Below are 24,734 nucleotides of genomic sequence, written 5' to 3' on the forward strand. Positions count from 1 at the left end.
CCAGTGTGGTGTAGCGTGCTTTTTCCCGCTGTGACTATAGCGACCCTGCTCTGCTCCCCTCTGGCTGGCTCAGTGTGAAAGGAGCAGCTGAGGAGAGACACTCACGTGGCTGCCTGGAAAAGAGCATGCACATGCTCTCTCGGTCTCTCCGCGGCTTTCACTCTCGCCTTCCCCCCTGCCTGTTTTCCTGCTCCTTCCTTATCACACATAGACACACAGATTCTGCACCAGCAAGTGATTCTACTCTCACTTTCTTTTCTAGCCTGTCTTGCTGCACTGTGCGCTCCCCGTGCACTCTTCTATCGTCCATCTTTTTATCCTCTCCTCCCCGTGTGTTTGTTTATGCTCCTCCTCCTCCTCTTGCTTGATATTTTTAGAGACGAATTACGGCACACTGCAGGAAGAAAAAAAACTGGAGGGGGAGCAGTTTCGGCAACGTGCGTCCCACTTCCTTCCTTCCTTCCTTCCTTCCTTCTCACTTTCATGAGGACTTCTCCTCTTTCCTGCAGGACGTCTTCTTCTTTTTTCCTAATGTCTCTCTTTTATTATCTCTGTTTTCTTGCGTCTCTTCTCTTTTTCATCTCTTTTCTGCTCTCCTTTTTGTCTATGCATTTCAGACATATCACATAAACCCCCGGGTATTTCGAGATGCAGACAGCAGCTTTGAATTTTTCCTCTCAGGCCTTCATAAAACAAATCATATTGAGTGCATATATGTTCGTGTCAGCCAATGTGTCCTCCTGTTTGCATCCACACAGGACCCTTAGAGGACCCTGTTTGGCTGGCTAGCATGCATGTCCTGCTCTTATGGGGCAGAAATGCATGCACATGCTATTGATGTCTTTATGATCTGTTGCCTGTTTCACATTTATCACTGAGATGATTGAGCACTAAACTCACTACTGTCAGTATTTATGACACTATTCTCCATCCTTCGAGGAGCAATCTGCTTTGTAGGCAAAACAGTGCGACCTGCAGGTCATTCCATACCTCTATCACTTCATTTTGTTATTAAGGTTATAAATCAGGAGCTGACACTGGACATGCAGTTCTTATTAATCTCAGTGGGATGAGGACATATCTGCGCTCATCAATGTATTAAAGAAATCCAGTGTGGGGTTTGTTGATTACTTACTAATCAGAAGACATGGAATAGGGAAGAAGAAGAGAGACAGGATATGTGCGCACATGTTTGTGTGTGTGAGAAAGGGAAGGGGGAAGGAGGGAGATTGCTCAGGATTTGACGGTGTCCGCAGTGTATGGATGTTTGCTCTTGGTATGACATTTGGCCTGACTTAAATCTGCTCACAAACACACACACACACACTTACTCGCACGCAGATGTGCACATACAGCCAACAGCAGCTGTAGCAACAAGGCACTGACAGCAGGCTAGAGCTGGAGCTTACTCACTGCACGTGGCACGAGCCAGTTGTTGCTGCAGGATAGGTGGACAGACTGTGAGTGTGCAGACTCGCATACAGAAACGTGTGTTTTGCTTCGCCCCAAACATGTCTAGTTAGTTGTTTAGCTCCTCTGTCTATAATGACATTACTGATCGTAGATGGCGAATGCATGCCCTTCCCCTGCTTCGCGTCATGCTAAAGCAGCAAGTGGCATTGAGGAGTCGTTCCATCCACGATTTGTATTCCCCTCTGCGGCTGTGGAGCAGAGCTCTGTCACTACCTCATCTACATGTATGTGCTGTGTCCATATACACTGCTGTCATACACAGAGTCAAAACAGCAGGGATATTTAGATACTCACACCTAGCAAAGAATTTGCATAGCTGCTTTAGATCCTCATGTGCATATATAGAATCCAAAGTTTCGGGCAGTTAATATCCAGTGCTGAGCTCTCTGGGCTATTTTAGGCTGACTTGAAAATTGTAGCTCCCAGGCCTCTGTACAGAGAACGTTTAATTTAGCACAGTATATGCATGGTGTTAGAGAGAGAGAGAAGGAAAAGACTGTGCCTCTGTGTGAACTGCTGATTGTCCAGCTGGTCCTCGAGAGCCATTAGAGGTGTCAGATGTGATCAGCCCCCTGCATTGAAAACAAAAGTATGAAACGTCAAGAGTCAAGATTTTGTAAGGAATAGGTGCAGCATCTTGGACCCAGCTGCAGAGTCAGAAATAGACCACTGCACCAGCAGGCAAGGCCACAGTGAACTCCCAGGTTTACTACAGGGGGCTCCGCAGTGTAGAGAAACTGCAGAAGGCTTTCCCGTCCAGCCTCAGCTGATTATCTCCCTTTCTCTCTTTTGTCCCCCCATCCCCCTGTTTACTTATTTTATTAGTGCATCCTTGCCACAAGCCATTTGTCATCACCGATTATACTGTTCCCCAGGCTGCATCCGATGCAGCAAGCTTTTTTTGTGTCTGCAGTATGAGCGGATATGATTGACGAAGCCAGAATTATTGATTCACAAAGTCAATGAAAAACACAGAGATGGTTACATAACAGCACTTAGGGATATAGGAATAATGCATACATTAGCAGTTCAGGGTTCAGCTTACCTAAGTAGGAAGACTAGGAAGTTTGGTTATATGTGAATAAATAAGGAATAACATTTTAAAAGACTTTTTCATATATATATTTTTATATATATTTCTGCGATCTTAAAGGTCCCACAGTCAGTAGACTATGAATATTTCAGGAACCAGAAAACTGGTTCATATACACATACATAACATATACTTTGCTCTTTCGCCAGCCTAAAAATAGTACCTTTACATATTCAAAGGAGCTTGCAAAGATATGCAAGCTCAGGGGGTCCTTTTGTCCCTCTGTGGGGGGATACTCCCACTAGGTTTATATCTGGGACTCTCCACCATTTGACCTTAGAACTGAAGAAGCTTCTCGGATGAGAGGTGAAACGTCTTCAAGTAACTTAAAGAAGTCCAGACGCTTTTCTTTGCAAGCCCCTTTGACTACGATGACTTGGATGACTGAGAACCTTCACAGACATACCTTTACATATGCATCTCTCACAAAGCCCCTCTAAACAAAGAGACTATATATTTTATTAGACTGGGTCATGAAAGTCTTCAGGGCACAAACAGTGGTAGCTATAGATGCATAATCCGCAGTAATGTGGAGATGATGCATATTTATGTCTCTGACATGGGCAGAACTTTGTAACCATGAAGGACTTGAAAGGTTTGGCATATATTAGAGAGATGAAATATCCAGATTGACCAGTGAAGTAAAGTTAACATTGATACAATGGAGATGCTGTATTTTACAGCATTACCTCAGTCAGGTGGAGTAGTTATTAATGTATGCGTCCATATGCACCAGGTTAAATTCAAGCAGGTTTTAGGGAACTAGTGTAAAAAAGGTTTTGTTTAATACTAACTGTCAGTAAATAAGAACTTGTGGTTCACTTATAGCCCAGAAAAGGATGAAAATGTACACACAGAAGACGTTTGTCTAACAAATCAAGTTCTAACAGTATGAATTAACCTTTTATTTTTTTTCAATGTAAAGATCACATTCGAGATCATATGATTACTGGGTGTTGGAAACTGTTGCTTGAAGAACTGGTATTCATTGATTATCATCTTTGTTTCTGTAAAATGAATCAATTGCTCGTATCGGCTTAACTTTAGGATAGAAGTGCAACATAACAGCATGAGAACACCAGGGTGTTCCTGTGTTTCTCATCAAAATATTTAATTACATATTTCAAACATTAGTAGTAGCACTACTTACTTATTTGACTTTCAAACTTTAAAAATACTTCACTTTGTTTCCCTCGCCCTACCTCCTGCCCAGAGCTTTGTCACCCAGCCTGCTTCCGCCTGTGTATCCCTTGCAGATGGCAGCGGCTGTGCCACGTCCCACTGGGACAAAGTGTCCTACAGGGGCCTAATCCGGTTGCCACTTTCCCGTCCCTTCCTGTCCCTCTCTGACACCTTGAGTTCTCAAATTACCTCATCAAGCTGTGGTTTGGAATTTAATTCGGCATGTTTAATTATATCAGCGTTTAAAACAGCTTCCTTTACCCAGAGGTGACAGCTTCAATAAGAACCCAAAAATTGTTACAGGCCTGCCTATGTTAGGTTGTCTCACAGAGAGGATAATTAAGCCTGGGACTAAAGTCATGCTTGTGGGAATAGATTTAAATAGTTTTAGGAAAGGTAACCTATATAATGCCCCGCATTTTGTTTAGTTTTTTACTGTGGGGACACACTGTACATTGATGCAGAAAGTGTTATGTCAGTCTTTCAGTCTCCTTTACTTGGTAAAAAAAAAAAAAAACAAAACAAATGGAAACACCGATCATCAGCTTGAACTCTTGGGATTTTTTGATTGCTAATAGCGTGTTTAAATACTGCATCATCAGAACACCCCCCCCCCCCCCCTTCTGACTCACAAACACACCACCCTCCAGCTCTCTACTTCTCCCTCGACTTGGGAACATTTCAAGTAGCGGTGCACATGAATGGCTTGACAGGCTGCCATGGTAGCTGCACGGCCGACACAGTCAGGCTGACAGACATTTCCGACCCAGCGAGGCATCGTCACATTGGTGTCGTCATGACAACTCTGTAAACAGCACGCCTTCCTCTCAAAAGTCATAGGAGCCTCTAACGTTTGTGGTGTCTTTTACGTACATCATCAGCAAAATTAACTGTATGAAATCAAATGAATAGTTTTTTTAAACCTGTCAATCATCATTACGTAGCTGCAAAGGAGCAGCTACGTAAACACGGCTGTTCATTTCATACCATGTCTGTGAGTGTGTGGTCAATTTGACCATCTGTGTATCCCCCGGGTTCAACAACAATGAGAACAGAGGTTCTCTAAGTAGGTCACTTGTTGGTGTGAGTCTGGGCGGGCTTATCATGGCACACAGTAGTCCAGCTCAGTGGACCAGCTCCCTTTGTTCCACAGCACAGCTCCGCTGAGCGCTCCCACAGAGGCAGCCAGCAATGCTGCAGCCCCAGGGTCAAGTCTTTCCAGCAGCACAGCTAAAGGTTCAGTTTGCTTCTTTTTACAGACACAGAGGTGATTACTGACTGCGATAGCCTGCATGTGTAAATGGCTGTGAATGTGAATTCATTACCTTAAAATGACTTTTCCTGGCATGTACATGTGACAGGTTTCCGCTGTTGCAAGCTTATTATAGTCTCACAACAATGTGCAGTTAGAAGTAAATCATAGTAATAATTAATAAAGTAGTAAATATAAACAAACATTTTAGGTTTCACATGGAACAGGTTCACCCATAATAATTAGAAACCAGTTGTACCTCATTAGGTGAATGATTGTGTGATTTTGTGTTCAGATTTTTTTCCATTTTCAGTTTATTTAAAATAATGTAATCCAGGTAATTATTGTCCGCACTGTTGCCTCACACCAAGAAGGTCCTGAATTCGATTCCAACACCTGGCTGCGTGGCCGGCTTCCTCCCACAGTTAATGGGGTTAGGTTAATTGGTATATGGTTCGCTAATCCCAAACCCACCAGCGTAAATACAGTTATACTGTATGCACATTTAAAAAAAACTAGAAACTGGAAAAGTCCAGTATTGATAGTATTTAATGCTAAGCAGAGGTAGGAAGCACCAACATTAGTTTAACATTGCTATAAAAACTAAATGCAACAAAAATAACAGAAACAGGCTTTAAAACTTCGAGCAGGTCGTGACGTCTATGAAACCTGTGACTAGTTTGGGAGCTGAGATCCTGGAAGCATCAGACTTGGGTGAAGGGAGAGGACTGAGCCCTTCTACACATGAACACATGAAATAAACAGGAATGCTGCGGCACCCTGTAGCAAAATGGCCGTATGAAAATGGAACTAGTGTGACTATGAGTCATCACTGTGAACAGTTTAATGGGATTTAGGGATGGTTTATTTTGTTATTTACACATCCACTTCTCCTACTGTGCCATGTGAAATCCATAAGAGGCCAATTTGTTTTTGTAATCTTGTGTTTTCTATTTTTTTTTACCTTTATGACTCAAACGCCCATGTATAAAATACCAAATTTGTAAAACTATGCACCTTTATATTCTGTAATTAGAGCTTGAGCATGCATTAATGAAACATCATTAAAGTATAATGTAACTGTCTGTAAAAATGTTTTCACTGCTTCGGGGGAAAGTACTGTAGGTTCATGTAAAGTTTAAATCAGCGATGCCTTTTATATTCAGGGGCATGTTTGATTATTGCTGCACTCTTTGCTTTAAAATGCAAAACAATCAGAGGTGAGATCAAGTTCAGGAAGCACTCTCCACTGCAGCAGGAAAGACTAATGACAGGCGTCGCACACGTGTGTTACAATGCAAAGTGAACTGCTTGTATATCTGCATTAAAATAGATAGCAATGATACAGCTTCTTATTTTAATCTTTATTTATTCATTTGACCATGAGATAAAGTGGAAACACAGAATGCTTTAGGAGCTATGGAGTGACAGTTCCACAGATGAATCGCAGGTTAATCCTAAATATTTGTTGGACACATACAGGGAGCATCAGCAGCTATGATTCTTTTGAAATATATGAATTTGGGTTACTTCTAGTATTAGAAAAAAAACACTGTGGCTTTGTGCATGTGTGTGGGTGTGAAACATGAAATGTGTTTACCACTGAGAAATGGGTGGCTCATTATGCGATTTCGAAGGAGCTTCCAGTGTAAAGTGACCTGAATGCCGGTGATGTCAGCCCCTCCGATTCATGAAACACATGAATAATTGAGGAAGAAGCAGGCTCAGTGCACCGGCGCTGGGCAGAGATGGAATGCAAAGTGAAAGCCATCTCTTTCCTCATTAGCTCCGTCTCTGTCTCTCACCCGCTCTCGCTCTAGCCTGGCTCGCACATTCTCTTTCAGTCTCTTCTATCTATTGTCAGCCTGCAGCCCTGAAATCCTGTGACCCAGCAGCAGCGATCGCGAGAGGAAGAGCCTCGCTTGGATACTAGGAGAGGCAATAAGCAGACAGATGATCCAATGGCTGAGAGAGCAGAGGAAGAAAAAGGGGGAACGGAAAAGTGCAGGTTGCTAAGAGAGAACGGGAGCTTATCAGCCCGTATCTGACAAAGGAGAGGCGAGCGCATGATAGAAAGAGAAGAACGAGGTCTGATATCCTGGCTTCGGTGGCTTCTCTCCATCTGTTGGGAACAAAATATGTTCCCTTTAGCTCGCTCTGCTGCGTCTGCTTCCTCCTTCTTTACCTCTCATCCTCCTGGCATGCTCCGGAAATCATCCACCCTCCTCCCCTTTATCCCTCATCCCTCTTTCCTCTCCCCCCCACCCTTCATCCACCTCCTCTCTCCTTCTTCCTGTTCCTCATCTAAGGCTCCCGCTGCGTGAATGAAGCTGATTGAAAGGGGCTGAGCGCTGCGGAGTGGCTCCCTACATGGCTACAAGCAGGTTAGTTCTGGGAACAACTGCCTGCATACCTGCCTGCATTCAGACAGACTGACACGGAGCCGGCATAATGATGAGTTTCCCTGCTTGGATCAACACGTTCTATTTAGAAGGAAAATCCTAGGAGGATGAGAGTTGCACCTCAGACCACCAATGCGTCTTCTTTGGCAGGTGGTGTTAAGGGCAACGTAAGCTGGTTATTAGGAGATCAGAGCTGGCTGGGGAAGATCAGTGGCTGTAAGCCTGCTGAAGGAAATCACCCAGCCTCCTCCTCCCATTTTTTTTTCTCTGTCTCTCTCACTCTTACCATGTTTTTCTCCAGCTACCTTTTCTTTTGCACGGAGAGAGAAAAGAAGTGCAGTGTGCAGTTTGTGGGATGATCCACTGGGGGAACAGCTCATCACTGGGAGCTGCCTACGAGGACATGGTGGTGTTTGAGTGTGTGACGGTGGCCAGCGAGGGCTGTCGCTGCCTCGAGGGCTGCTGTGAGGAGGTGCTGAGGGGCCGTGTCTTTCATCAGGGGTATGGTGGATTCTGTGATGCATGCGTTAGTGCCACTGTGCATATGCAGGGTAAAAAAGGGATGGGTGGGGTAGAATGGTTTTGGTTATGTAATCTGTGCAGTTCACAGGCGCATTTAAATACCAAAGTGGTTTACTCTGTATTATTTTGTAGATTGTGTGTGCGATGTCACTATTTTTATCAGTTCGGCAAGACAAAGCGAGCTGTGACGTGCCTGGTGTGATTAGTGGGCATACATACTGTGCGTCCACGCGCATGCCCATGTTTACTTCTGCTCCTGTGTGCTCAATGCGCGCATTCCTGTGAGCGCATGTGCAGTGGTTGCTACCGAGCGTGGTGCTCCTCATGGTCCTTTGGGAGCAAGCAGAGCTGAAGGACCAATGCCAGATGGGTATTTTCCAGGGTCAGCAAAACTGTGAAAACAAGTGGGGCCCATGGAAAGGCCCGGAACTCTGCTCTATTGTGAAGTTGAGCGTTTGGACAGCTTGAGCCGGTTGGATTTAGGGCTTTAGAGCTTATTTAAAGAAAAGACTATAACAAAGTGGTGCAAACAGCGAGCTTGTTTCTCTTTCTTTTCTTTTTTCTTTCACTATGAGCACAAGAACTTGACCTATTGTGAATGGCTGGCACGTCAAGATCCTGTGTGATTAACACCTTGAAGTCAGTTCTCTGGGGGGGGGTTTATGTAACTAGGCAAAACTTTAAAACTGGACAACAAAAATCTTGTTACTCATCTTGTTGTATCATCAAGTCTTAGCTCGACTCAGTCCAAGCTACTGCTCAGAACCAACAAAAGCACAGGAATAAGTCATCCTAGTCTCCATTTACTTCATGTACATTGCATTGAAACATTGCATTGACAACTGCAACTGCAGATAAGACATCTTCAGATCTCTTATCTGCTTAATGAAATAAAGAAATAGCCCCATAGGTGTCCACAAAATAGGTTTTGAGTTTTTCACTTGCATTTAAAAGAGTCTGAGCATTAAAAAAGTCTGCAATTATTCAACAATTAATGTAACAGTTTATCAGGTCTCTTGAATTAAAGCCAAGCCTCTGCACTTCCCTTGGATCTCAGTTCATTTCAACTCCATTTGCTGGGATACAGAGGCAAAATCCAAACATTTCCGGAGCCAAGTTGTGTTTGTACCTTCAAGTTTTCTCAGATGCAATGTAAATAATCAATGTTTAAATGACAGCTGTTTGTTTGAAGACACAAACACTTGCTTAATCATGAAATGTACAATGACGGTGCCCAGATGGGTTGTGAGGTATTGTCTGTCACGTGCGGTATTGTCTGTCACATCACCGTCCTGCTGTATTTTCGGCTCAGACGGCTTCTCTGACTGCAGAGCTTGAGTATATTTAGCCACACACATTGAATATTTAAGCCATCCTGTCCACTGTTGCTATAGCGATCTTCATTCAAAGTAGAGCTGTGTTTGAGCTTTGTAGTAGGCAATGCTCCAAGTGATATGTTTTTGGGTTTTTTTTTAAACTGATAAATTTGTTGAAGTTCTCTCTGTGTGTATACTGTATATATGTCACTGAATATAAGTGCACACAGCAGCCTTCAGGCCACTTTATCATTGCCACCCTATGACGCAGTAGGGACTCTTGCCCTATTTTAGCTCCAATACAACCAATAGTGCATATAGGTTTGCAGTGTTTGCCATGTCTGTTACATACGGCATTTTCATATGACGTGATAACTGTAAGAGCCTTGTCTATTAATCTACTGCCGAACTCTGTGTTTGACATTAATCACACTACATACTAGCGTCCAGAGATAATGCTGTGACAGGTCCTCGCTTTGTGTCTCAGTGTTGTGTTTCATGAGGGAGTTAAGAACAAAGCAGTTGCGACTGATGCTTTTGTCCACTCTTCTCCAGGCTAGCAAAGGCTGCATGTTCACTCTGTCCACACTTAGCCCGGTGGTTCAAAGAGCAAACTCTTGTGTGAATGACCGATTGGGTTCAGTCATTCATATGCTGATGACGGATTCAGTGTTTCCATTGTTTACTGCCGTGTATCTGGAAGGGAGAGGTGATCCGTGCATTCCTATTACTGAAAACAACAAGTGGGGGTCGCTGTACATGTTTTGCATGCGGGGACATTATAAGAGATGAGCCATGTCTTTTTTTTGTTATCTCTTCTATTTGCTAGTTTTTGTTACCCAACCGCATCTCTCAAACTTAACATGGATTCACATGAATTATGCTCTTCAGGTAACCCTTATAGAAGCCATTATCTTTATGTATTGTCTATTTTTGTTTGGTGATGCTACCAAGCTACATTGTAGCTACATTGTAGTATCCAAGCATTTTGACTTTTAGTGTAATTAACCTTCATAGGACCAGATGGGAACTCCATCCAGTCTTGCAGCTCTAGTCCAGACCTGCTAGTGTGAGAGTGAGAGTGACCAGCCTAGGATGTGACATGCAAAATAACACGACAGGCACATTTATGAGCCCAGCACATGCCCATGCTATAGTATTGTTGGCCTATTTGTGCTATTTCTTGTTTAATTAAGGCAACAGGATGCTAGCATAAGATGTCGCAGGCACATAAATGCTAAAAACGGGTCATTTTTACATATTGCTAGGTGGTTGCCAGGCAACCTGATGGGGTAATACAAATTATTCACAGTGGGTAGCTCCCTATGTTGGATTTGGCAGATTTTTAAATGAAGCCATCAAGTGTCTGATGGTGTATAAATTAAGTTTTGTGGACATAAATAAAATGTCATTATAATGAAATAAAAGGATGCAGGTGCATCAATACTGAAAGCAGCTCATATAAGTTGCCCATTGCTAGGTGGTTCCTAGGCAACATGGTGATATCATAATATCTGATATGGAAAAGAACTTAAAGGAGCCTAAGATGCAAACGTGCGCCTAGTTTTATCGCTCAGCTCCTGGCGATGTAGGTGTTGGAGTTGGCGGACAAAGAAACAAACAAATGTGCAGACTGAGATTTTATGTCTTACAGTAAAATGCTCTGTTTGGATGCAAAGTCACAAAAACAGTATGTTTTATCTGTATTATTTGTGCAAAAATGTGTTTGTGTCTGCAGTTATGAGATCATTGAGAACACAGACACATGACTGAGTGTGGACTGTCTTGGTGCAGGTTTGGTTTGTCATGAGATTCCAGTTCTGTAGCTATTGTATTTTGATATATATTGTTAATACATCTATTTGATGTACCTGTGCTCTTCTAAGGTTTGGTATAGTGCGCTACTTGCACCTTTTCTGGTTGATATTTGTGAAACTGGTGACAGCTGTTCTGATTATAAGTCACCTGTCCCAGTCAAGGGGCACATGGTGCACAGAATTGTATTTTTGTGCATCACTTGGTCTTACACACGTGGTTTCAGTCATGATTTATTTATGCTTTCACATGAATTGTTGAGAAAATACTAGAATAGGGTGAACTGGTTGGGAATTCACCATGTGTCACAGCCTATTACAATAAAACGTATGATGGTAATCTGTCTTAAATTTGTCATGGATCAAATACGATACATTAGTGAGGAACTAGTATATAAAAGGATCTTGTATTTAATTATATCTATATTTTTGTTCTGGAATTCAAACACACTGAAGAAGACCCAGCACATAGTACAGTTTTAAGGGCCAAATTTAAGTAACAGGGTTTGCGTCCAACCCAGTAATCCATCCATCCATCCATCCATCCATCCATCCATCTTCATCCGCTTTATCCGGGGCCGGGTCGCGGGGGCAGCAGCCTAAGCAAAGAGGCCCAGACCTCCCTCTCCCCAGCCACCTCCTCCAGCTCATCCGGGGGAACACCAAGGCGTTCCCAGGCCAGCCGAGAGATATAATCTCTCCAGCGTGTCCTGGGTCTGCCCCGGGGCCTCCTCCCGGTGGGACATGCCTGGAACACCTCACCCAGGAGGCGCCCAGGGGGCATCCTTACCAGATGCCCAAACCACCTCAACTGGCTCCTTTCGATGTGGAGCAGCAGCGGCTCTACTCTGAGCCCCTCCCGGATGGCCGAACCTCTCACCCTATCTCTAAGGGAGATGCCAGCCACCCTTCGGAGGAAGCTCATTTCCGCCGCTTGTATCCGCGATCTCGTCCTTTCGGTCACTACCCACAGCTCGTGGCCATAGGTGAGGGTAGGGACGTAGATCGACCGGTAAATTGAGAGCTTCGCTTTTACACTCAGCTCCCTCTTCACCACGACGGACCGGTGCAGCGTCTGCATTACTGCAGCTGCAGCCCCAATCCGTCTGTCGATCTCCGGCTCCCTTCTCCCATCACTCGCGAACAAGACCCCGAGATACTTGAACTCCTCCACTTGGGGCAGGACCTCATCCCCGACCCGGAGTGGGCACTCCACCCTTTTCCGGCTGAGAACCATGGCCTCAGATTTGGAGGTGCTGATCCTCATTCCCGCTGCTTCACACTCGGCTGCGAACCGCTCCAGTGCGAGCTGGAGGCCCTCACCCGATGAAGCCAACAGAACCACATCATCCGCAAAGATCAGAGATGAGATCCTGAGGCCACCAAAGCGAAAGCCCTCCGCCACTTGGCTGCGCCTAGAAATCCTGTCCATAAAAATTATGAACAGAACCGGTGACAAAGGGCAGCCCTGGCGGAGCCCATCACCCACCGGGAACGAGTCCGACTTATTGCCGGCAATGCGAACCAAGCTCTTGCAACGGCTGTATAGGGATCGAATGGCCCGTAGCAATGGGCCAGACACCCCATACTCCTCCCACAGGACACCCCGAGGGACACGGTCGAATGCCTTCTCCAAGTCCACAAAACACATGTAGACTGGTTGGGCAAACTCCCATGCACCCTCAAGTATCCTCGAGAGGATGAAGAGCTGGTCCAGTGTTCCACGACCAGGACGAAAACCGCATTGTTCCTCCTGCATCAGAGGTTCGACTAGCGGACGAACTCTCCTTTCCAGCACCCTGGCATAGACTTTCCCGGGGAGGCTGAGGAGTGTGATCCCCCTGTAGTTGGAACACACCCTCCGGTCCCCCTTCTTAAAGATGGGGACCACCACCCCGGTCTGCCAATCCACGGGTACTGCCCCTGATCTCCACGCAACATTGCAGAGGCGTGTCAGCCAGGACAGCCCTTCAGGAACTCGGGGCGGACCTCATCAACACCAGGGGCTCTGCCACCAAGGAGTTGTTTAACTCCTTGGTGGCAGAGCCCCTGGAGCTCTGCCACCAAGGAGAGGTGGCAGAGCTCAACCCATTTTTTATTACTGGAGCCCAACCCAGTAATAAAAATTAGAAATCTGCCCATCATGTCTTCCCAAAAGTCCCCAAAACACAAATATTCTATCTGACCAAACATAAAAGATGTTCATTGAACACCTTTGTGCTTCATGTTGGTTTACACGTCCACCAGCAGCACGGAACACAACAGCCGCCCCCACCACCTACAGGCATGTGCCACAGTTTGTGCCATTCTCCATCCTCCTATCATCATGTGCAGTTGCCCACAGGGTTTCCCACAGTGTTTTGTAGCCCAGACAAGAATCTGCTTACATCATAAAAAATGTATAACCTTACAAAACCACCCATTCACCTTTAAAGAAAAGCAGCACAGGTGTCGTTCTGAATAACCAATGTCATAATTTCATTGTCCGTTGTGATTTTTAATCTAGTATGTCATCCTTTATTTGGAAACTAAAGGCAGGTTTAGTTGCCTTTAGTTATGGGTTGGGTGTTGCCTGTGCTAAAATCAAAGTATTTGCTTGATTGTCCCCCAACTTCCAGGTGTGTCGTATATGCGCTTAACTACAAATCTTCTGGCTGAGACAGAGATCGTACTGCACGGTGCATATCAGATCAGCAAGCTGCAAACTTTAATAGCATGCATCATGGCATGTACAATGCCAGAAGTTAATATGAAACGCCAAAAAGCACAAGAGGGAGCGTGAGAGGCAATAAAAATACTCATTAGAAAGCTAAACTGTAGCTCTGCACTAAAATCTCATGTGGTGGTCCTTTACCGTTGGCAGAAATAAATGTATACTTAAAATTCTAAATGTTTAACAATTAATGTCTTTTAAGGACAGCTTTCCCTTAAATGTATTCTTAATGGCGTCACTAAGGAATACACAATGTACACTATACTTAAAATGATCATCGACTGAAAGAACTGAACTTTAGGTAATCATATGTATTGATGTCAGAGGCGTGCATTATTTATCTTAGTGAGTCAACAGATGTGAAGGCTCTGTGATGTCCTTGTCTTTTAAAATCAAGCAGCTATTGGTACAGCAGCATCTGACAGTCAGACAGCAGCTGTCATCACCGCTCTCTATGATTCAAGGCTCCAAGCTGCAGTGAAGTCCCAAATGTAACGGTAGATCAGTAATTCATGACCACTAACAGCAGCCATCGACTGACGTAATGGCTTGCATAACGCCATGTCAAGTAACCAGGCCTGGCAGGCACACTGTCACACAGATCACTTACAGGGCCTTTTGTTAGCTTCTGTCATTAGGAGAAGAAGGCTCCTTACTCAGCCAGAGATGTTTGAGATAGTCTAGTTCTGGATCACAGAGCCTAGCAGATAGGAACCTTGTGCACAGTTAAGGTCTGGGACTGCATGCAAAACAGAAATAGTGAAATATCACAGTGAGGATCTTTCAAATTTGATATTTTTTCTAAAGATTTCTTAATAACTATGTGGATGTAGCTCACGCCATTTCGTTTCGTCATTGCTGCTTTTGTTGTTGTTGTTGTTTTTGAGTTCCCGTATTAGCTTGGCCATTATTAGCCAGGTTAGCACATGGTGCTTCAAGCCTATTAAGCCTCAAGTGATGTAAGGCTGAGCAAACAGTGTACGTGCTGTGCTGCTGTCCACACTGACCTGTAGGTCAGCGCTGTCATGCAGAGCAGTTTGTCTTAATATTTGTTGTGAGGGTAAATCACATTGGAATGAATTCTCTTCTTTTTCTGTCTTTTTTTTTGTTTGTTTGTTTGTTTGGTTGGTTTTTTTAGCACTGCCAGTAACTCAAACAAGAGCACGCCCGCCTGCTCACCAGTCCTGCGTAAACGCTCGCGCTCTCCCACACCACAGAGCCAGGAGGGTGAGAACATGGTGGAGAAGGGTTCAGACCACTCCTCTGACAAGTCCCCCTCCACGCCTGAGCAGGTTGTCCAGAGAACGTACTCCGTGCAGTCAGCGCGAAGCGGGGGAAAGAACTCAAAGGTGAGTACACGGGAGAGTCGCCTTTTTATCTTCTCGATGCATCATCTGGAATCTGATCAGATGGAAATACAATACGGACTGAAACACGGTGCACTTTCACTGGCATATTTTTTTTTTTTTTAAAAACGGATAAAACAGAGGATGCAGCGCTCAGCGTCTCTCAGCCGTTTTTGAGCTGTGTGTCCTTTCCACCCAAAACACTCAGAACTGCAGAAAGAGAGGCCCCCGTACACCTCGACAACACTTTGCGTCACACAGAGCTGCTTCACAGTGGGACACCAGGTGTCAATATCACAGACAAAGATAAAGGTGAGACGGGCAGGATAAGGCCTAAGTGGAACACTTAGTAATAATCCTCAGTAATAAATTATTCATTGAGAATTAATTAAACTGTAGTAAAAAAAATATTTCAGTGTGAAGGAATTATCATTGATTATGTTTGATAATTGTTAATAACATTTAACTAGTTAACTAGTTTGTACACTAACTGATTTGACTGGGCATCAATCATTTTCAGGGACGCCTTTTAACTGAATACTGAACATTTAAAGCTGCTTATTTTAACCAATTATTAAACATTATTAATTATAATGTAATATAACGTCAAAAACTGTTCAAAATAAGTAAGCTGTTTATTAGCTTCACCATTTAACAATGATCTTTAGTATAAAGTGTTACCTGCTTTAACAATATGTTGTCTTTAACCTCAAACCTAAGCATACACATTATTACAGTTGAGTGTAATTTTTACGTTGTTGTTTCCACTTTGGCTCAAATACAGTAAGATGGTGGAGACGAATTTCAGGACTCTGGAGAAGATTTGGTTTTATAACGTGAACGCTTACACTCACCAAGAACATAATCGTGTAGAAAGCAGACATAAATCAATAGGAGGGAACCGAAATGAGGTTAGCAACTACCTGCCATGCTTTGGATTTCCTCTGTGATTTTAGTCCTGCTATGTTGCATTACATTTTTTCATCTTCTAAATTAGTCCTCCTGACTCTCTGACAGTCGTGATGATATTTTAACTCTTGTGATCCAGCTGTGTAACTGTGGCTGCACTAACACGTCAGTGTCGCCCCGGTTTTAGTTATTTTCTAGTGTAGTGACGCACGTGTTAGGATCGATTATTGACTTGGTAGGTGACTGATGATCTGTAACTATCACTCCACCCCTCCAAAACCAATCTGAACAGATAACACTATTCTCTCTATTCCTCCTGAACACACATTTTTTCACTAATTTTACAATAAAAGTTTAAAGAAGCCAATCAGTAAAGGTTTTATATTGTACCTGTTTTAGCTTGCTAAACAACAAAATTAATCCAGGAAATGACTTGCATTGACAAATGTAAAATGTAAACAATGGTTTCAAATCAGAGATTAGGATTTCTTGCGCTGAGCATGTTCTCTGTGTAGCTTTCAAGTGTTGGAGCTTTTTCTTTTTTGGATCTGAGTTCTCATCAGCATTTCTCGTCACAAGCGAATTTAAATCTTTGAAAGTCAGGTATTCTCACAGAAGATACAAGCCATCACACTCCATTTCCTTTTTTGGCTTTGCCTCATCCATCTCCGCTGATCTCCGTTGGGTTTTTGAGATCGTTTTCATTTCTCCACATCACACTGTGCACGCCGTCTCTCTCTTCGCTGCTGCTGCTGCTACTGCTACATGCCATAATGATAATACATACCATCTGATAAAGACTGTTCAGCTCTTCTGTTGGTACTGTCAGCTGTTTCTTCTTGCAGTTTGTTTCGTTTTTGGGGTTTCATTTTTCTATCTGATTTTTTTGTTCTTTGTTCTTCTCCTGATTGCATGCTAGTCTCACAAGCGTCTTTCCAAAGTAAGCATTACTCTTTTTTTCTGTTCTTCTAATATTTCCGTGCCCACTTCCCCTCTGCAACACCTCCTGTCTTGTGAGCTGCGCTGTGAAAAAAAACCCCAAAAAACAACATTCCTGTTTTTCGAATGCTTCCCCCTGAAACCCGGCTTGCCCCCTTGTGCACACTGCAGCCGTTGCGATCCCCATCTGCACCCTTCATCACAGCAGATGGACGTTTTTTGCAATACCAATAACCCTACGCAACCTCACTCACTTCCTTTCCTTTTCCTCTTTCCTTCCTTTCCCTTTCTGGTGGTTTTATATGACATGGATTTCTACAGAAATGTCACATCAGGATTATTTGTTGTTGTTTTTTCCTATTCAGATGTAGAGAAATTCACAAAATACATAAATAAATATTGCAAATAATTGTCCAAATTCCTTCCTCACCTCCCCTTCCTGTTCCCTGCTTGGGCCTTTGTCCTGTAACTCTCTTTACAAACTTATCTCGCTATTACACTGCGGTAATAGTGCTATATATCTGTTATGCTGTGTACTGTAATTCCCTTCCTGTAGAAGGATGAACTCTTTAAAATACTGCCAGCATCCTAGTCCAGAGCAGCAGGACCGGATCTTTATTTAAGCAGCCTCTCTGTCATCACATGAAAGAAATTAATCTTATCTTTTTTTTATATTTAATTTAAAAAATTTCTTGCACCACATGCCCCAAAATTCTCCAGACTGCGGTCACGTTTTGGTGCATCAGCTATCCTGTAGCCCCATCATCTAATTTGCTACTTGTCGCAGTGTTTTTCATGTCAGTCATTCAATTTGTGGCTCGGCTATACAGTGACTCAGGCTATAGGGTGCAATTAAAAAGCTTTTTTTTTTTCTTTTTTCTTTTTTTACCATAAATGAATAGAAAGACGCAAAAATGGGAGAGTGAGTCAGTAAATTGGAGGTCGGTGTGAAGAGAGCCCTCCTGATGCTCTGTTTGCTGCTGCGCAGTCACACAATCAGTTTAGTGCACACACATAGATCCTAATTGATCATATGACTCTCCTTTTATGTGCCGCAGTTCGAACCCTCACCACCCCCACCCTAACTCTTTTGCAATATCTCCCATATATATAGATATATAAATAATATATGTATATGTATACATATATAAAGCCTCTGTGGCCTGCAGTGGTCACATGACCTCAGCAATGGCATTAGGTCCAAGCAACGTGAGCTCGATCGCCCCAACCCTAATGATGCACAAATCAAAGATGCATTTGGTAGAAGAAATGTATGCACCGTGCCTCTATGCAAAATGGCATAAACGGCAGTCCTGATGTAATAATAATCAATCAGGCATCTAATGTAACATATCCAGCTAGATGGAGAGGCTAATCTAACCACTCAGTCAGCCCTCTGACGCTGTTACATCGGTATTGGCAGTGTTATTTCAGAGTTGTACTTGAGCCACAGGCGCTTACGATATCAGTGTGTCGCGTTTCCATTCCTGTCAGTGTTTACGTTGCTCATTGCTTTAGTTGACATTTTTGTTTTCTCTTTAATTTTCTTTCAGTATGACAGGCTAAACCTGATTAAAGTAAGCATTTCTTCTTGTTTTCATTTGACCCATTCACAATCCCTGCTGCCTCCCATTGAGTCCCTTAGGCCTCCACTTACCCATCATATAGAGATGGATTTCTAGTTCCCGTCCCTCTTGTCCTTTCCAGTGCGCTCCCACCCTCTGACTCAATGCGAAAGGATCCTGATTTCATTCTGAAATGTTAAATAATCAGCCCGGCTTAATCAGAAGACTGATTCCACTGTAGTGACTGTCAGCACTGTAAATGACAAAATATTATTATTCGAGCCAATTCTTTTGCCCCGACACAAAACTATTTCTTTAAAACAATATGATCTGAAATTTAAACCAAGAAATCTGCCCCTCCTCTTATGTAGTCACAGGAAGTCAAACACAGTGGCACATGCATACATGCACGCCTTGTCCAGACAGTGGACTCTGAGTCATTTCTCTCTGTCACCTTCAGATCAGAGTAGCGCACATTGGCCCAGCTATCATCACAGCCTTGAGCCTGCTTCTGCAGCTAAATGCTAGCTGACGCTGCGCACACCAGAAAAGCAGCAAACCCTGTTGAACAGAAAACAAACAAACTAAATATTTCTGTGTTTTAAAATTACAGTTTTGCAATATTGAGGGCTTCATTCAGTCCATGATTTGTGTTTTGTGGCAATTTCTAAAGCTGCCAAGTCAAAGTGTGATACGAAACATGTGACTCACTCTTCAGCTACACTGTCACAATCAACATCATCAACTTTTTTTTTTCTGTGTTCTTGCCAAAACTCATTCTAGATTATCCGCAAAGTCTGTTATTCACATCAGATTTAACTTACTGTGCCAGTTTGGGTTTTTGTATTAATATAATATTTCTTTGTCAATCATCCCTCTGCTGCCAGACACATGCTGTATGATGCACTTTCTCCTCTTTAGTCCCCGTCTTCTTCCCATGAAAACCCTCTTCTTTGTTCTCCCCTTTGAATGATCACCTGCATGTTCCCTCTGTGGGACTTTTTGCATTTAGACTGTTAGAGTTGAAAGTGTGTTTATGTGAATGGAATTGTGAATCTTATTAGGCCGCACCTCTGCTGCCCTCTGCTGCTGTAAAACCGCAACAGACGTGATTGTTTGTCTAAGAAGAGACATCAAATGAACAAATTATAGAAAATCACCAGTGACACGTTTCACACCCATTACAGGTCATTTAAATATCATCACAGCTCTCACTAAACTACAAAGGTGAATTAATTTTCACATTTTCTTTAAAAAATAAACTCCACGCAGGCAATGTGATGATTTTTGAAGACATATCGATGTACGTCTTGTTGTAAAGGTATTTTGAAATACAAACATAGTATATCCAGTCAGCGAATGCAGCACGCAACATGCTTTAGAATTAAATTACTTTCAGCTCCACCAACACAGGAAGCAGGTCTTCCTTGGAAGATTTGGGGAAAAGTCCTATATTTGATTGATAAGTAGACATGTCTGTCTGGGTGTATACGTAAGTGGACTGGAAGATAATTTAACCCTCCATCGTTTCCATGTTCAGGATAGAGTACATTATTTAAATAGTGTGGGGAATTCTGCTGTTAACAAATTATTGTTTTACATCTGATGGATCTGGTTATTAAAAAGGTGATCGTGTGTATCTGCATAAGCCTTCAAGCCTGCTGCACTGTTCACTAGTTTCACGGAGTTAAATGCTTTTCCTCTTTTTCTCTTTCCACAGAAGAGCCAAAGCTGGTACAACGTAAGTCACGCCTTCTTTATCTCCTTCTGTGTGTGTGTGTGTGTGTGTGTGTGTGTGTGTGTGTGTGTGTGTGTGTGTGTGTGTATGTGTGCTGGGGTGTCTTCATGTCATGTTTGTGACACCTGAAAGTGTTGGTTTAGTTGCTAACACTGCTTAGGAGCTGAAAGGTCTGTTGTCCTTGACCTTGTTTACTGGAGCACTGAACCACCAGTGTGCGTTACTGGTCCTGCAGGAAGGGATTAGCAGGAGGCTTAAAATAGCAGCAAGTGGGCCTTTGATGCAGCAAAGCAAGACAACAACTTGCAGTGCAAGATTTGACTAATATGCCCACATATTTCACTGGTATCACACAGTATAGAATCGACGCAGATTATTGCAGTTTTGTGTTTTCACCACAAGGTGGTGTGCTAACACTGTTTTCCTAACCATGGTTCTCTTTGTAGATAGCCACTGAACATCCACTTAACAAATATTTTAAACCTGTTTTAAAAAAAAAAAAAAAAAAAAGGTTGCCAACTGTGTGGGTTTAAGTGGAGTTAACCACTAATAAGTGAGAACACAGTTTCTACAGAAGGGTCTTTATTGGATTTTTTTCCCCCGATTTTGTGCTCTTTTTATTTCTTCTGTTGGTTTATTTCCTTTTTTTTATTCCCTGTGTGTACACTCTTCCCCTCTCTCCCCAGCATGAAAGACAACACATCCTGAGAGTAAGCATGACTTGTATTTTTGTCCAGCCCTGATTATCTTTAACTTGTCTCTCTTGCTCTCAGACTGGTGGGATTTTTTGATATCCCTCCTGCCTGTTTCTCATTCCATTGCCTTCCCTCAGCACTCAGCGTTGCTACCGCCAGCAAGTGACACGCTGAAGTAGAAAGCACTGTGCTGTCATGGTAAAGCTCAAAACAAGATCTTCCATATTGTGTTTTCAACGCGGTGTTGAAGAATCGTACAGCACAATTATTCTTTCGTAGTGGTAACGGTGTTCAAAGGGTTTGCATTTTACACGTGGACCTGTGAGCACAAGTGAATTTCTATTTCTGGCGAGCAACAGGTGGTAGCACACTGAGTTCCTCACTGTACTAAGCAGCTCAGTAAACCATCACAAGGGCTTCTGAATGCGCCATGGGAATGAAGCATGGTGCTTTAGGTTGTGGCACGTTTTCCTCCTGCCCAGCTCTCTTTCCTGTGTCCTGACAAGCACGGACTCTTGGTCTGTCATTAAATCAAGGAGACAACACAAGGCCCTAACTAAACATAGCTGAAACATGAAAAAGGATTCTGAAAGCTTTTCAATACTTCGCTAATGCACTCAGCTGTAATAAACCCATTTCATTTCCTCTACTGACCTACTATCTGGAACAGAACGTAACAAGTGATAATCACTGCTGTAAGTGCCGTCCTGTGGTTCTCAAACTGTGGGGTGGGCCCCCTGGTGGAGAATAGAGGCACCACAAGGGAAGGAGCCACATTAACTTAAATTATTACAGTTTAAGCAGAGGAGGCAGACGCATGAGAGTTTCCTGATGCTGTTATTATTAGTTTTATTTCAATAAAATTACCAGAAAATGGACATTATAGTTTGCAAACCACTGGACTGCACTGATAATCTCTCACAGATGTCACTGTCATACTTGCAGATGATATACTGCCGGCTACCAGCACAGTGAACTTGTCGTGTACAAGATGGCAGGATGATCTGCCCTTACCTCCAGATTATGTTGCTGTCAACAAATCTCTGTAAAAGGCCAAACTTAACAGTGAAGCCACCCTGCTCATTAATTACCAAGTTTTCTTGTTCCTTTGTCTTGCAGATCTGCATTTTTGTCAGCGGAAGCACTGCGTGCCGTGTTTTTACCCTGAACACGGTCACAACTGTTTACATGCATGCTCCTTCGAGTCCCTTTGTACTACAAGCCTGCCATCTGTATCAGTTCTGCAGCTGAAAACAGTCCACACATATACTGCATATACATATATGCATTAGCTTACAGCACCCAGATGTTGAAAGGAAATTATTTAGTCTTTAAATAAGACTGAAACGTTTGGTGATGAGTAAATGCTGTGGACACAAAAGACAAATCTACTGTGGCTTACAAGTTAAAAATAGTATTTTGTTTTGACATACAGAGATGACTTGAGCCATCAAATTTAAATCAGCACATGTGATGCAGGGATGAAGCTTTCCAGCATTAACTCACATTAAGCACACCAAGCTAAGAGTTGCACCCAAACAAGCCAGTCAGTCTTTGTAGCTTCGTGAACTTCTTAAGAGTAAGAAGTTCACGTTGTTGTTATTTCGAAGTTGCGTTGGCTCAAGACTAAAACTACATAGAGTGTGTATGTGAGACAACTTCAACAGGATAGCTGGCCTCAGGTCTCCGAGCCACAAACAGGGAGGAAAAGCCTGAAAATAAGAAATGTTGATATCGCATTTATGGATATTCAGAATTGGCATTACAATGTTCTCTTCAAACCCCGCTGACAATGTGAATCGGGGTGAAATTCACCATCACAGCTGATTCATAATGGTGAATTTAATTAGCATCGGGGCTACCTTCCTGACATCTTGTACACTAATCTTTACACACATGTGTTTTTACTAAAGCTCAATCAGCCGGAGAAACGTGTGTCTAACAGATCCTTTTTCAATTCACCTGATTCTGACACATAGGTGTTGTAGCATTCATGCGCCTGCTTGTCAGACACTGTGTGCATGTGTGTGTGTGCACGTCTACGTGGCAGTAGCGATCGGCCACGACTTCGAAACTACAGTGACTAAACATCCACCTTTCCTAACGCGAACCCGTACGAGGTAGGCACGGTCACCTCACTTTCTTAGGAGCAGCATAATTGCGTTTTCTTATTCGCTTTGCATCTACACAAATGTGTGGCCTCCAGGAAGTTGGCAGGAAAAGAGAAAACAAGCAACAAACAGCAAGATAAGAGATATCTGGACAGACAGCGCATGAGTTTAGTGCATGGAGACCAACTTTCTATAAAATGAACAACAGCGGTAGTAAAATAGAGAGTTTATTGTTAATAGGATAAACACAGTCCTCCAGTACACAGCATAAAACCCCACCCAGGTTGGCAGTACCAGTCTCCTCCATCCCCTACTGTTTGTCCAGCATGTTAATAGTTAACCAGATCGATACACGCTGTGTGTTGGTAGTTCCACTTTATACCCCGTTCGTCCTAGGCGTCACTGTGCCGCCTGAACTCTGCATGCAAAGTCACAGTCAAGTCAATGAACTCTTTCTTTCCTTAAGCTATAAAGCTAAAAAATCGACACGAATACACAGAAATACCACAAGTACGGGATGAACCTTCATTAAGTTTCATGCTCATGATGTAAACGCATGTTTTCCAAGAAGCCTATGATATTTTTCTTTCTGCTTCCTCAACTTACGCAAAGATGGGACTCGTGGCTGGATTCCAGTGCCCAAATATGACTTATAAATTTTTGTTTTTTGTTTTGCTCACCAGTCAGACCTCCATAACTGCGCCCACGTTTTTGAGCGCTGAAGCATTTTCTTTGTTAAGAAAATCTATCGATTTTAAGTGCTGCTGAAGTAGAAGCTCTCCATCCTTCTCGCCCACTGAAAGTAGCAGAGGGGGTTCAGGTGTCAGGAGTGCATGAATGACCTTAATACCAAGGCAAGAAGGAACCACTCCATACCTGCTGTTCCTTGAAATCGCCAGCGTTCAGCACGTTCAGTACTCGTACTTTGGATTCCGGCGGCCTTTCATTCATAAAGTAAACGTTAAAAGCCCAAGAGCAAAGAATTATCGAGCGCGTATTTATTCATTCTCCTCGCTCTGCTATTTAAACCCTGGCTTGCGACCCGGTGCAGTCCCTTTCAAGATTGATGGTGTTGTTTTGCAGCCAGAGGTAACTGGAGGTTATGCTCACATCTGTTCTCTATAACTCAATCACTCGCTCAGACTGTAAGACGGACTCAACACATACTTTGGCTTTTTTTTCCCTATTTTCAGTCCTACTTTTTTTCCCTCCAGCTACATCTTTGTTTATATTAATCCTCCAGTCTGCAGAGTAAACTCGCCTCATTCTTTGCTGGTCATAAACAGAGTAATTATCAGGCACTCAGACCTGGACAGCAATACACACACACGCACGCACACACACACACTCGTGCTCTGCTTGCACACTTACGAGGAGGAGTAAGCAGAAAAAAGGAAAAGGCTACTGGCGTGATAATAAAGGACTTGTTGGCTGGGGTTACTAGAGGGCAACGGCCGTAACTCCTCTCCCTGTCTGCGTGAAAGGAAGCGAGAGAGAGGCACAGAAAGACAGAGTGAGACAGGAATCATGTGGCTGGAGTGCGTTGTGTCCACTGCTCAGTGCTGAAAGGGAGCAGCACCCAAGAGGAGGAGGGGAGCGCGGATACTACAGCTTCAAACTGCTGCACACATTGTCTGGCTTCTCTTATTTTCCCAACTTTTCTC

General features: G+C 43.3%; 1 protein-coding gene across 20 annotated transcripts in view; it reads left to right on the forward strand.

Moving 5' to 3' along the window:
- Positions 1-24,734, forward strand: part of gramd1bb (GRAM domain containing 1Bb) — a 122,102-nt gene that overhangs the window by 82,158 nt on the left and 15,210 nt on the right. For 11 of the 20 annotated variants that reach the window (XM_085130675.1, XM_085130686.1, XM_085130677.1 and 8 more), the window contains 5 exons: positions 14,906-15,116; positions 16,942-16,962; positions 18,515-18,538; positions 20,247-20,267; positions 20,951-20,974. In XM_085130675.1, coding sequence (XP_084986801.1) covers positions 14,906-15,116; positions 16,942-16,962; positions 18,515-18,538; positions 20,247-20,267; positions 20,951-20,974 — 301 coding nt within the window. The other 9 variants (XM_085130696.1, XM_085130689.1, XM_085130680.1 and 6 more) reach the window with 9 other exon arrangements.

This window comes from Neolamprologus multifasciatus, chromosome 14 (genome assembly GCF_963576455.1).
Source record: "Neolamprologus multifasciatus chromosome 14, fNeoMul1.2, whole genome shotgun sequence".
Taxonomy (NCBI): domain Eukaryota; kingdom Metazoa; phylum Chordata; class Actinopteri; order Cichliformes; family Cichlidae; genus Neolamprologus; species Neolamprologus multifasciatus.